At 40.0% G+C, this 13,986-nt stretch overlaps 3 protein-coding genes across 21 annotated transcripts in view; 1 reads left to right on the forward strand and 2 right to left on the reverse strand.

Annotated features, from left to right (window-relative positions):
• LOC129362806 (transcription factor SOX-6-like) overlaps nt 1-4,177 on the reverse strand; it is a 137,490-nt gene extending 133,313 nt beyond the window's left edge. For 2 of the 3 annotated variants that reach the window (XM_055034565.1, XM_055034578.1), the window contains exon 1: nt 3,711-4,177. The gene's annotated coding sequence lies outside the window, so the exon portion shown is untranslated. The remainder of the gene's footprint in view (nt 1-3,710) is intronic. The other variant, XM_055034556.1, reaches the window with a different exon arrangement.
• cunh11orf58 (chromosome unknown C11orf58 homolog) lies at nt 4,024-12,653 on the forward strand. 3 transcript variants are annotated; one of them, XM_055034606.1, is made up of 7 exons: nt 4,024-4,071; nt 8,457-8,532; nt 8,619-8,678; nt 10,759-10,842; nt 10,933-10,993; nt 11,095-11,204; nt 12,133-12,653. In XM_055034606.1, the coding sequence occupies exons 3-7, from the start codon at nt 8,625-8,627 to the stop codon at nt 12,343-12,345; spliced, it is 522 nt and encodes a 173-aa protein (XP_054890581.1). In that variant the 5' UTR covers nt 4,024-4,071; nt 8,457-8,532; nt 8,619-8,624; the 3' UTR covers nt 12,346-12,653. The 3 variants fall into 3 exon arrangements, with proteins under 3 accessions (XP_054890581.1, XP_054890573.1, XP_054890565.1); XM_055034598.1 differs by lacking the exon at nt 4,024-4,071 and having other exon boundaries at nt 7,850-8,532; XM_055034590.1 differs by lacking the exons at nt 4,024-4,071; nt 8,457-8,532 and having other exon boundaries at nt 8,539-8,678.
• A 440-nt stretch (nt 12,654-13,093) lies between these two features.
• Nucleotides 13,094-13,986, reverse strand: part of LOC129362726 (pleckstrin homology domain-containing family A member 7-like) — a 156,121-nt gene continuing 155,228 nt past the window's right edge. For all 15 annotated transcript variants that reach the window (XM_055034459.1, XM_055034496.1, XM_055034474.1 and 12 more), the window contains one exon: nt 13,094-13,592. Coding sequence is in view for 1 of the 15 variants with exons in the window: in XM_055034444.1 (XP_054890419.1) it covers nt 13,570-13,592 (23 nt within the window). In the remaining 14 variants the exon portion in view is untranslated. The remainder of the gene's footprint in view (nt 13,593-13,986) is intronic.

Here is a 13,986-nt window from a genome sequence, read left to right on the forward strand (position 1 = left end):
ATAAAGTCCATTTTGGTTCTTTGATATGAAATATATCTGCAGTCACATTCATTTAGTAAGACTTTCCCTATAAAACCAGCGGGTAAAAAACATGTTTTTTTTTAAGATCATACTTCTGTTTTTAAAACTAGTTTATTTTAATTGTTTGACGTAATATTTGGATATTAAAAGTTATATTTTTATTGTCTGCGAATAGAAAATTGTCATAATTAACAATAATAAGAGTCTTTCAAACATCTGTCTATATTGAGTTAATCTGAATAATGTGCTTCAATTTGTGATAAAGGTTTCTGGAATAAATGAACTTTTGAGTAATATTTGATCCAATCAGCTATTATTTATCGACTCACGCAATTGACTGAATGAGATTTTTATTATTATGCCATAATAAATAAATAAACTAGTGAATCAGTTTAGTGAATAATATTTAAAAATCTCGTATTTCTTATAGAAAAAGAAATCCTGCTTATAGGAATGTTCTGGTCATCAGCTTTTTTTATGGTGTTTATCATGTCATTCATTACGATATAGTCATGATAAGATCATTTTCATTTACCGCTTTCGCAATAAATTCAAATTAATAATCTTCCAATACCCTCAAAACGGTCTGCATTGTTATTTTTACAATTTTCTCCACTGTTTGTTCAATGAAAGCATCACTAAATATAGATTATTATTAGATTCAGTTACTGTGTGCAGCTTAATAGTGACACAAATCACTTCTTTGGGTCACAGTTGTAATAAAGAAACATGTTATTAGTATTTGAGTGTTTGTGTTTGCTGTTCTCCTTAAGAAATAGTAAAACTAAAAGTTCTTATTGCTCCCCACAAGAATACCACAAAATATTATGACACACAGTTATGCATAAGGTCCCAAACAGCGCTGGATTCAGGAAAATAAGGGCCACTTGGCAGGAGCCAGTTTTGGCCCCTTTCTCAGAAAAACAAAGAAAATTAATAATAATAATAATTTTCTCATGCAGAGTACAGCTGATTAGATAGGCCTTAGACAACTGCTTAGTTTAAAGTAATGTTTGAGGTAAGAAATAAGATCATTTTCAAATACTTGAGTAAAGCTTAAATTATTAAAATGTCATTATGAATTAATTAAAACAAATTTATTAAAAAAAAAAAAAAAAAAGACCCCATGACTTTAACATGAGGTGCAATGTTTGTAAACGCACACAAATTATTCTGGGTTGCCGCCCCTCAAAACCCTTTTCTAAAGTCAGGCTCAGGTCACGACTCGGTTCTGGATCGTTTCGTGTTGAACTCCTGCAAAGGCGCTTTGGAGGAGCTGCAGGGGCCCCCCCGGCCGGAGGCCCCTGACGTATGTTCAACAGCCTTTCAATGGACCACACAGGCCTGATCACTTGCTGGTTCCCACAGAGGAGGAAGAAGAGTGGCGGTGGAGGCAGCAAAGGGGCAGACGGGGGTGGTGGGTGGGGGACAGCAGGTCTCCCCCCCTCGGAACAATGTGCTGAATCGGCAGCCTATATATAAGTCTGCCATTTGGACGCTCTAATGCCACTTTACCTTATGAGGGAAGTTCAGCCTGCAGCACCTGCTCCAAACAAAATGCCATAGGAGAGCGGGCCAGATTGTTTTTCACAGACACTCTCACTTACAACAGAGGTGTGCATGCTGGAGGGTGGAGGGGGGGAGGAGGAGGGCGGACTCAGTGGGAGGGAGGAGGAGGAGGGCGGGTATCTATAAATTGTTCTACCAGAGTCCAAACAATTAAACAACTTGTTGGGAATGGTGATTTACTGCCACAGCGAGGGGGGCAGGCCTGAACAGGGCAGCAGTAGGGAGGAGGAAGAGGAGGGTGAAGGGGGGGGGCAATTACAAGTCTGAAAAGAAGGAGAAAAAAAAGTGGGGGGGTAGAGGGTGGTTTGATGCGCACGAAATGAAAAGAAAAGAAAGGATGAGCTGGAAGCATTCAGCGGGTAAATCCTGGGAAATGGAGCATTCTCACCCAACTTCCACAAGTGATTAAACCGCCGGGATGAGGAGTCAGTGACACGGCTGTCCGGACCTGCGTTTTGGGTTTTGGGTTTTTTTTTTTTTTTTAAACTCAATGTTGTCTTTCATGCGTGAGCTCCCTCTCTCTTTCGCTCTGTTACTCTGAAAGCTTCTTATCTGCGGGCGGCCAGAGGCTTATCTCAGAGGTGTAGCGCCTCCGAACACGGGGAACACCCTCCAAGTGCCTTTATCGCGCATTTTCCACCGCCACACTGTGCGCCTTGTCCTCCCATGCCCCCCTTGCACCACCCCTACACCGTCCTGTCCCATCATCCTTACAGTGACCTCCAGGGGCCAAAGCCTCTTCCTCCTCCTCCTCCTCTTTGTCTTCCTCACGGGTGCCGGGTTGAAAGCCGGACGATCATGGGATTAGAAGCTCAAGTTCAAACTGTCGGATTTCAGCCGTGAACACCCACTGCAGGGTTTTTTTTTGTGTTGTTGTCGTTTTTCTTTCTGATCACCTCAAGAGTTGAGAGACGATAAAAAACGCTTGGGGGTCAAACCTGCATGACCTGCGGCAAGCTGGAAGCCTTCGTTTCTCTCAGTGTATTCCAGATGATTTCGAAAGTTTTTATAAGGCGAGGATGAGAAAAGGAATACATAACACACTGCAATAAATAAATACAAACACACACTCTAGCTTAAACTCATACAAGTTGAATTTCACTATGTCAGTTTCACAGATGTCAGATTTCATATCTCTTCGTAAACCGTTCTTTTTGTGTGCTTTTTTCCCAAACATTATATATTTTTATTTATTTATTTTTGCAGAATTAGTTTCTAAATTTTTCACACAAGCTGGGGCTGTGACGTTTGATTTTTAATGTGTCGTTAAGGAGATTTTTCTTGAGTTTTGTATCCAAAGTCACTAGTCAGTCTGAGCTTGTGCCAAAAGAAGTAGTCCTAAAAACTAAAAAGAACACAAATCTGATCTTTAGTTATTTTTATAGTAATAATAACGACGATGACAATAAGACACAGCAGATGAATTTTTTTTCCCTGCAACAAATGTGCTGGAATTTAGACAGCACAACATTGTGCATTTATTCCTGCTCCTGATAAGCAATAGGCAGAAAAATAAATACAATGAAATTTAAAAAAAAAAAACTGAAGGGTTTGTTGGTGTTTGCAGTCATAGTTAAGGTTGAAATTGAACTCTGCAGCTGCCAACCTTTGACCGAGGCTGGTTTCTGCTCGTATCTGTGCGGTTTGGATTCTGCTTTTATTATGCGATTGTTGCTGTTGAAGAGTGCGCAGACTGGAATGAAAAGTGGCGCAAATGAACAGCCTTCTGCTTTTATTACATTCGTTATCATTTAAAAAATTTAAAAAAAAAAAAAGGAGAACGCGTCTTAAACTCTCAATCCTGAAACGTTTGGAAAAGTTTTGGGGATTTGAAGCGAGCTGATAAAAGCTGCGGTCTCCTGTCTGAAGTGAAACTTTTGAGTCGCTTTTTATTTATTTTGTATTTTTTCCCTCCCTAAATTTTCTATTTCCTATTATTCTGTTGTTGAAAAGAACCTCAGGCCTGAATTTGCAGCAGTTATCGCCGCTTCTTTTTCTCTTTCTTGTCCAAAATCAAACCGAGCCGCGGAGGTTCCGAGCAACGGGACCGGACCGGGACCGGAGCGGGACAGGGACGGGACGGGACAAGGACCGGGACAGGGACGGGACGGCTCTCTTACCTGGACTCACTTCTTCTTCTTCTTCCACATGCGCCGCGCGCGCGCGCTCTCGCCAAAGAGAGAAGAAACAAAAACAAAACTTCGGAGGACTGGGCTGAAGATGAAGATGATGATGATGTCGAACCGGCGGGCAGCAGAAGAGGCAAGTGGCGAGGGGTTCAGTTCGGGCTGTCTTCTGGTCCCGGCCGTAAAGTCACCATCTCTGGACTTTTGGTGTAAACTCCCTCTGTTTGCGCTGCGCCGAGGAGTAGAGAAGAAGAAGGAGAAGAAGAAGAAGAAGAAGAGAAGACGAAGAAGAAGAAGAGTGCGGTGTCTGGGAGAGTTGCTGTCAGGAGTGACGCCCCGCCCCAGGAGCTGCCAGGTTTGTTTAATTTTACACACCGACAATAATAATAATAATAATATATATATATTTTTTAGTAATAAAAAATAAAGAAGAGTATTTATCGGGTTATTTCCCGTCCGGCTCTACGTAGAGGCTCCAGTCAGAGTGCGGGGCACTGCTGGCCAAAGAGGCAGCGGCAGGATAACCCCTCCTCCCCCTCACTCTTTCTCTCTCCCTCTCTCGCTCCAGCCAGACCTCCCCGTTAGGTTCACGGTCGGCCGAGAAATTTTACCTGTGACTGCAGAACAACAGTGGGAGTCGGTGGTTTCTCTCCCACTTATTATTTCTTTACATTTCTTCTTCTTTTAGAGATTCTTCAGCGTGTGAAAAGCCCCACGTGCGTCCATCTCTTTGTCTTTCAGCTCACCAAGTAACATCTTTATTATTATTTTGTCAAGAATAAATTAAAAAAAAGATAAAGAATAATAATAATAAAAAGAGAAATCACGGGGATTCAGTTTAGTCTACAAAAAAATAAGTAATAAAAACTCATCGTCTCGATTATGTTTGGACACCTATTGTTTTTTTCAGTAATAAAATAAAAATAAATCAATTTAAAACACAAAGAGGCGCTGAAACAATGCTCGGATTAACTTCTCGCGCAGCTGAAAAGAAGTTTGAGAGTCCTGTCAGCGGCACGAGCGTCAGCTGCTCCTCGGCTATTAGGTTTACTCTGGCGCCACCTTTCGCCAGGCTTTAGTAGTGCAGCGACAAAACACCCCGTCTTCCAGTTTACAGGCCATTTTGAGTGATTTTAATCAGCACACCAGCGGCAGAGATGTTACTTATTAAGCTTGACAAATGAACCTACTGAAGTGAGTTGGTGAAACTCCAAGTGCTGAGCTCATTTAGCTAACCTGATTTGTCAAAAAGAAACTAAAATTAATAACTTGACAATGACTGAAGCAAAAAAAAAAGTCTGAAATAGTGAAAGAAAACAAGAAGTGATTTCAGATTCCATCAAGGTGGAGTTGCTACTTCGAAGTCAAGAAGCTAGACGTGCTAGCACGTTTGACGTTAGCATTAGTCTCTCCGCAATTACAAAATAACAGCTTCGCCAATGCAGACAGGGGGGAAAATGTTCTGTCTGTGCTCTGATTGGCCTGTTGAGACATAGAAACAAGTTAAATGAAGCTCAAGGGACGTCACTAGTCCATGAATCTGATCGTGTTGTCGTGTTTAAGCACGTTAAATAATGTGACAACACAAGTTAAAGACGAAACAATACAGATGAAGCGAGTGAAAAGTGTCCACTTTTACTATACAGCATTCACACTAATATGGAGCATAGAGCTGGAGTAACGACAAGGTCTAAAGAAAGAAATAACCTAACTAGAATTGCTAAAGAAAGATGGACATAGATTCAGACAAAAGGACTAACTAAAGCAAACATGACAAAATAAGAAAACTAGAAACACTTCGAGAGGGAAGTTACTGTAGAAGCAATAAACATCACTAAAGAAAGATATCCCTTAGCCCAGACATGTAAGAATAACTGAACCTAGGGTGACGAAATGACTAAGAAATAAACATTACTAGAATCACTACAGGGAAATAAAATAAAAATAATCTAACTGTAATCACTAAAGAAAGCTCGACATGGAATCAGACGTTCAAGAACCTCAGGTAACTAAAGGCACAACCTAACTAGGAACACAATGAAGGTTTGAAATTAAGGAGAGCAATAACAAGACAATTCTGCTCCAGAACTGTTTGAGTAGATACTGTATTCGATGCTATGTAGGTCCTCTTTAAAGAACTGTGCAGGCAGAGGTTGAGGCTTTGGTTGTGATCAGACGGTTTGGAGTTACAGGCTCCGAACCGTGTGGATCATCGAGATTGCCTTCTGATAGGGCCTCCAACATTTCAACATGAACATGAACTTCGAGGAAGCCAGGACTGATGGTGAAATGATGATTCATTAAAGCCGTCCTTGTTATCAACCACTGTAAGAGCTACACAAGAAAGACAAAAACCACAATTGTTTTTTCTTTCTTTTTTACATGAATGAAGCACAGCTGGTTACATTGATATTATTCCTTTCATGAATAATTAATCAAGCAGTCACAAACTGTAAATACTTAAATAAATTTCAATCGCCGGTACCTTGTTTCCTTATTGACTGATGCTAAAATTCAAGTTGCCTTTTATGGGTCTTTCTTCCTGGCTGTTAACCTTTTCTTTGATTGCAGGGTTTCCCCCAGAAAACCCTAGTGGTCGGGCCGAGGCGGTCCACTGTGTTTTTGATTTAAAAGATGTTAAGTAGACAGAAAATGTAAAAATATTACTGGAAAATATCGCCAGTGAAACACTATTTAAACCCTCAAATTGTCTTAAAAACAACAAATCAAACAACAAATTAAAATGAATTAATATGTATTAATGGTTTGCACTTCTGATTAATCCAAATTCAGTCAGCAGCTCCATCAGGCCCCCAGGGCTTCAGGGGCCCCATGAAGGCTAATATCTCAACACAGACCACAGATACATAAATGTAATATTAGTTTATTAAGATTATCAATGCTGCTAATTTTGATTTAATGATTTCAGAATAAATACATTAAAGTGAGCTTAACATTTATATGTAAGATTTTAAGGATCTGGAAAGTTTACTTTGTAAAAGTTGAAAGAGCAATATTCATTTTGTTTTGTTACTATAGCAACAATCTGATGCTATGAGTTTGATCTTTGAGTTTGAGCTCTGTTTGTTCACAAATACAAATGAGTAAACTGTGATTATAAGTTATTGCTTTTTAGGTTGCCTATTTAAACCACTCCACCTCTCCCAGATTTAATTAAATCTATGAAGCTGTTAGAGATGCTGATGTTTTTGGCAACAAACGAGACCCCCAAGTCAAATTCTGCTCCAGGCCTCATATATCCTTGGACGGGCCCTGCAGGACGAGTTCAATCCACTGCACTTTGCGCAGAGAATGCGCAACAAACAGGAGATTTAACTTAATGCTGCTAATTTGGCTTTAGGAGCTCTTCCATTTCCGTCTCTTGAGTTTTCAATAAGGGCCACAGAAACTGTTGCTCGAGTTCATGGGACGAGTTTCTCAGATCTCCGCACAGCCGCGCACACTAACTCTGACTGACAAAGCGGACAAAGCATTTGATGTGGTTTGATGCATCGTGTAACCGGAAAAAATAATAATAGAAATGATAATAAAAAAATATAAAACCAGCGTGAAGCGTGACTGCGAGGAGTGCGTGAAATCTCCTCACTGGGCTGAATCTGCGTGATGAGGTCAGCGCAGCTGAGTGAAGCTGAGACCCCGCCCACGTCAAAAAAATCCGGCAGATAGTCTGAGTGGTCGGTGCTCCGTTTGTGCAGGAAACTGTCGTTTGAGCAGGTTTCGTTTTCCTGATATTCAAAGTTATTATTATTTTTTTTAGGATCATCCAGAGTTCAGAGTTCAATAATCCCCCGACTTGTTCCAAAATAAACCAAAGGGGACCACTTTGTTAGAAGCTACAGAAAGAAAATACTCAATTTTAACAAAGAAAAAAATAAAATTAAATAATAATAAAAAATATGCTAAAATAATGTCGAAAAACTTCAATGCAATAAAAATAAGAGCACCTCATCTCTCCAGTCTAGAAGAGTTTCACACTGATTTTGAGTCAGTAGGGCACATGACTTGGAAGCTATTCAAGAAAAAAATAATTTTTAATATTACAATTATTAAAATCATAACACGACTTTTTAAAAAATCACTAGAGAACAGTGCGTCTGGTGTAACAGCATGAATTTTGTGTCGGTTGGTCACAAGGCAAGAAATCTGTTTACATTTGTTTCTTAGGAGAGTTGTCTTGGGAAATTTGTTGACAGTCCCTAAGTGAAGGGAGCGGTGGAGAACGGCTGGCCGAAATCAGCGTTCAGGAGTCGGATCAACCTTGAGCTAGGCGCCGCTCGCTCCGCGTATATTGGAATATCAGTCTTGAAAACAACTTTGCTGCCACAAACGGAGCACTAACCACTCAGACTATTTGCTTACGTAATGCGGTAATTAGTGACGCGCAGTCCAACACCTGCTTTGGACAGGTTGTTATTCGTGGAAAAAAAAAGAAAAGAAATAGGTGACAAGCAAACAAAATGTACAAAAATATAGTTGTATAATAAGATTAAAATATAAAAAAAAACAGTAGGCTATGTGTAAGAATTGTATTGCCATTATGATAAACTTTGTGAGTTTCACATAAGAGCACGCGGAGCATGTCGGTTGTCCAGGGTTCATTTCCGCTCTGTTTGTTTGTTATTTTGTTTTTTTGTTTTTTCTAGTCACATTTTAACAAGATATTCTGTTATTAGAGCCGTGGTCCAAAACTCATTGAATTGATGTAGGTATAATCTCCAGCAACACGTCTCCGCACGAAGCACAGCAGCCCAATTTTAAACCGTAGAGGAAGACGACAACCGGAAGTGTCGTCAGGGTGAGTACAAATTGTTGACAAATGCAAGGTAGCTCCTGCTTGTGTGTGGAATAAAATCCCTATTTCCAGTTTAACTCCGATTTCAGTGAATAATGACGTCTCCAGAGGACAAACACGGGAGAAAACGACCCTCGTCTCCCTCGGAAGTGAGTAAAACATGAAAAGCTGCTGCTCTAACTTACAAAAGTAGGAAATAAAATCAAAATGTAGCTGCAAGCTAAAACTAGCTTGCTGCTAGTTTTAGCAAGCTAGCAGCAAGGCATCAGCGCTCACGAGCTTTGTGGTGAAAAACGTGAACACGACGCGGTCCCAAAATAAAGTTCCCTGGAATGTTCTGCGCATTTTAAAAACCTTTTGGCAAACTTTGAACATCCCACTGCAGGGTGAAAGCAGCCGAAGAGTCTCCAGTGTTGAGATCCGTTTACTGCTCGGTTGATAAAGTTTTGTAGTGAGATGAGATCTTGTGTCTGTTGCTACTCATTGAAACTAAAGCTCCCCTCTATACAGTATTTTGTAGTTTGATGTTTTTAGCCAATTTTTTTTATTCAAATGTGACCTCACGACCAAACCTGTTCACGAATCAGTTCAATCTATTCACCTTTTCTCACCATCTTCAACCTTTATGTCAGCTCTATGGCACAGTAGTTAGATTTAACTAATTACTGTTATATGAAATATAGCTAAATACTCTACTCTTCTCAATTTCTCAAGTGTTTCATAGTAACTTTTATAATGTAAGAAACAAAATATGATTGCATTCATTGAAGAAGTTGAGTTTCTCAGGCCAGATTGTTGCCCAATCAGGGTCAGGGATTCAGATAGAACCAGTCTGGCAGCATGAAGTTGGTTGTCAGAGCTCGAAGGGAAACGCATGAAGCCCTGTTTTGTAAAATTTAAAAAGCAGATGTGAAACAAAGTCCTTGACGACCATCAGTCTGGAAAGTAAGAAGCCCTTCAGTAGATTGAGAGGACAAAACGGAGGTGAACGTTCCCAGGAGTGGCCGGTCTGCCGGCGTAACTCTGCTGAGCGCATTGACTCATCCAGGATGAGTCAAAAGAACCAAAGATCTAAAGCGCTTCATGCCTCAGTTAAACTCAGTGGTTGTGATTCATCAGAGAGAAAGAGACTGGACAAAAATGGCCTCCGTGGTTGAGTTCAAAGACCAAAACTCCTGCTGACCAAATGGAGCGGAAACATCTCTCCTCTAGAGACATTACGTGGACCGACCGGACAAAAGCCAAACTCTTAGAAAGGTGTTTCCTGCCGCAGCTGGTGAAAACCTAACAGCATGGTAGAGAAAGAATAGCATACCATAGCGGGCTTCAACCATGAATTCAGCTCTAGGTTTTGGAGACATCTGTCTAGTCAAAGGCCAGATGGAAAATCCTCTAATGTGTGACAGTAAACAAAAGTGTTGCGGATAAAAGAGTTACTGCAAATGCATGATGGGGGTTGTTAAGCCAAGGACGGCATGACCAGCTGCTAGATTTAGGGGAAGTTGGTTTGGATGCTGTTTTTTTCCCCTTTTAGCAAATTAAGTCACGACTTAAAAGCTGCCTTTTCCATTTGCCCTGAGTTATAATTGTTATACATTACAATTCCTTTGATATGACATGTGTAGGGTGGCATTGTAAAGTTGCGGTCAAAAATGAACAGCAATAATTTGGGTTGCTTAGGCAGCCATAAAAGAGTTACTTTATCTAACATGTTTGTTATTCATTCATAAATGTCAGTTTGAAACGTAATATTTAGTTGTAAGCTAAATATTTGACTTCAAGCTAATTAGTTGCGAAAGTAAATGTTTAGTTTGAAGCTAAATAGTTGGCATCAAGTTAAATATTTAACTTGATAACTTTTTTTTTTAGTTTGAAACAAAAAGTTTTAGCTTCAAACTGAATATGTATCTGTGTGAAACTGACATAAATGAAGAAATGACATGGTGAAGATGTTTCTCTTATGAAAAAAAACCGAAATTATTATTAAAGTTTGACTTTAACTTTACACCGCATACAAACCAGGTCACCACTGAACATTTTATTTGTCGGCTCTCAAATGACAAGCTGTGGCTAAAGAGTATCCGAGATCAACATTGACAACATAAATGGCCATTTTTTATTTTCTTTTATTTTGACAAAAAACACACATAACTCCCTGATTCCTGAATGAACTGTCAATGACGTTTCGAAGCTGAAAATGAACGCTGGTGAACCGTCTTCTCTTGGCAGGACGGGTCCACCCAGTGGGCGTCTGCAGATCTGGGAAGCGACGAAAGGAAGCAAAAGTTCTTACGGCTAATGGGCGCCTCTAAGGTCCGTACGCTCCAGCTTGTGTCAGTCAGATAAAGTTAAAGCAGACAGATAAAATAAAATGCTTGGTTGTTGTTGTTTTTTTCCTCCCAGAAAGAACACACCGGTCGCCTCGTCATCGGTGACCACAAGTCCACATCCCACTTCCGCAGCGGTGAGCTTCTTTGTTGCTTTGGCAAAGTGCAACGACTTCCTGTTTGATTGATCCCTGCTTGGATCCGATCTGTAGCGATCCGGTGTGCGTCTCCTCCGTAGGGCAGGAAGATAAGCGGATGAACGACGAGCTGGAGATGCAGTACCAGCAGAGCATGGACGGAAAACTGTCAGGCCGGGACCGGAGGCACTGCGGTCTGGGCTTCAGCGAGGTGGGGGCTCGCCATGGCTAACAGGAAGATGGAAAATACATGCTGATAAATAGTCAAGTGTGATCAAGTGTTGCGTAGTCATCGCTCACACCGACGTTACACTTTAAACCACGACAAAAAACGGCTGATTTTGCTGCTGTTTCAGTCTCATTGTGATGATGTAACGAGATTGTAGCTAGAGTAGCACAGATGTGACAACGCTGTGACCAAAGTCTGCGATATAGTGATGTGACATTTACAAACAAGCCGATTCTTCTAATTGGAACGCTCTGTGCATTAGCCATTATTCTATTTTATTAAAAATTGAGTGGTGTGTTTTGGTGTGTGTGGGCCTGTTTGGCTGCATCTGGATATCCTTTGAAAATAAAACTGGATGCTCAGACAGAAAAGGTCTCTGAGCTCCAAGCGTCACTGAGTCATCAGCAGGTTGAAACAGGTGCAGATTAGTTATTTGGTGTCTTAAATTCTGACACAAAGTAACTCAGTTAGCAGTGTTGCTACACGGCGGTTATACACATCCATCTTAGCAAAGGCAGGGGCAGTTCACAAAGTACATAAACATAATTTACTACAGAAACATTCCTAACAGGGAACTCAATATGGTAATTGATACATAACAGAACCCAATAATATAGCAAGAGTATATTATTTTGTGTTCATTCATTAGTGCTAATATGTTTTTGTTTGTTTTGACATTATTATCATATGATTCCTCAGTGACATTTTTCAATTTCATTTTCACATTTTTGTCATTTATCTGCCTGCACTTTTACATGTTCGCTGTAGATCAACTTGGTGGGGTTTGGCATGCATTTTTCTCTATGAACCTGTTCTACGTGGGTCATGGAAAATTATTGAAGGTCATGGAGTTTCTTTCTAAATACCGCTGGGAACCCTGAAAGAGCTTTCTTTGTTTCCCTCTGGTCAGCCTCAGCCAGAGCCGGTCATCTCCCCGCCTGCAGACTGTCAGACAGAAGCCGCTAAACCAGAGGAGTCGTCCAGTGAAAAGCAACACACAGAAGCTCAGGAGGAAGATTCCAGCCCCGAGGAGAAATCACCAGAACAGGAGGAGTCCGGCTCCGACGACCAGCCCAACGAACCGAAACAGAATTACAAAATGGGCTTCGTAAAATCATCGTAGGAGGGGAGAGGAGCTAGCTTTTTTATTCTGACATCGGGACAGTTTGATGCTTTCCGTTTCACTTTAGGACATCACTCGTCTCATTTGTACTGTGTGATGGGACGCATCCTGGTGTGCATGTGCTGAAAGAATCCAGTCTTAAGGCTTCATAAAATGTTCTTTTTTTTGATGTTGTAGTGTAAGACAATGCTACGACTGGAAAATGAACCTGTTTTTATTTCACTTGAACATTTTAACTGTCCTGTTGTCTGCCTTGAAATGTACTGGATGAGACAAGATTATTTGCCATTAAATGTGATTTGTGTAGATATGACTTGTAGTTTTTCGTTATTTGGAGGCGTTTGATCATTTTAAAGCAGCTGCTGGAAGCGGAAGCTGTGGGTGTTTTTGAAAACAAACTCATTTGCAATATTTATTTGAGAATCTTAATTTTGACTTTTATATGTGATCAATTAAAACATTTGGTGATGAGCTTTAAGGATGCAACCTTAATTCAGCAAAAACTCCAGTCAACAGAGTTTCAATCTGGAACCTGCAAAAACTGATAGATAAATCCAAGTAATGGAATATGAGAAAGTATGGAAACACAATATGTTCCCATACTGTATTTTGTAGAAATGAAAAATAGTTCATTTCCAGACTGCATAGAAACTCAGAAGCAAAAGACAAATGTCTACTCTCTCGAAGGGATGTAATCTGAAAACACTCTTAAAAATAAAACTACATTACAACAAAACAGAGACAAGGATTTATCTCATTATTTATTTTAAGTAGCCTGACATTCTTATGTTTTTCTGATGTGTTGAAATTATTTGACATTCTGACAGTTTTGAGACAGTATTGAGAAAAAAAACAAACCCAAAAAATAAAAGAATCTCAATCCACCAGGCAAACAAACTGGTCACCTAAACATTCCCACTGCAATCCGAGCGCGCCGACTGACTTTTATCTTGAAAATCCAGAACGCACAAAAAGGAAGTTTAGTCATTTTATGATTCTCTGTAAAATGTGCAGTGTAAGTGCAGAAGCAATAAAAACGTATTATGTAAAAATCTGTGATTAAAAAACATAGCTTCAAAAATGTGTATTAAAATTATTATTTTTTTTAAAAAAAACTATTTGTTTTAATGACTGAATAAGTTAATTTGATGAAAAAGCGTGGAGCTCCTTCTCCACGGCGTTTCCTTCTGTTTTACAGCGCGTCCCCTCTGCCGGTCCTGTGGGTCAGTGCTGAGCAGCAGCTTTGGCTGAGGAGACAAAAACAAAGTCAAGTTTGTTTGTTAGGCACAATTCAGCAACAATCAAACGACAACCAGGAACATTTTGTCAAATGCCATCATCAAAATCATGGAGCAAATAGACCAATCAATGTTCAAAACTATTATGAATTAAAGGCGACTCTGAACATCTGGGCTCTTAGTCTTGGTTTAAAGGAATTCAGTGTTTCAACAGTTTTGCAGTTTTCTGGAAGTTTGTTCCAGATTTGTAACGTTTCAACAAGACACAGAAACTTGTTTTAAGTCAATAATTTCTGTTAGAGAAAGTATTACTTCCACTGGAAAATAATTTAACTTATAACGAGACGTTTATAAGTTAAATAATATGCCAATGGAACTAGTACTTTTTCCATCAGTATCAAGG

This window comes from Poeciliopsis prolifica, unplaced genomic scaffold, assembly GCF_027474105.1.
Source record: "Poeciliopsis prolifica strain line A6 unplaced genomic scaffold, Auburn_PproV2 SCAFFOLD001, whole genome shotgun sequence".
Classification (NCBI taxonomy): Eukaryota; Metazoa; Chordata; class Actinopteri; order Cyprinodontiformes; family Poeciliidae; genus Poeciliopsis; species Poeciliopsis prolifica.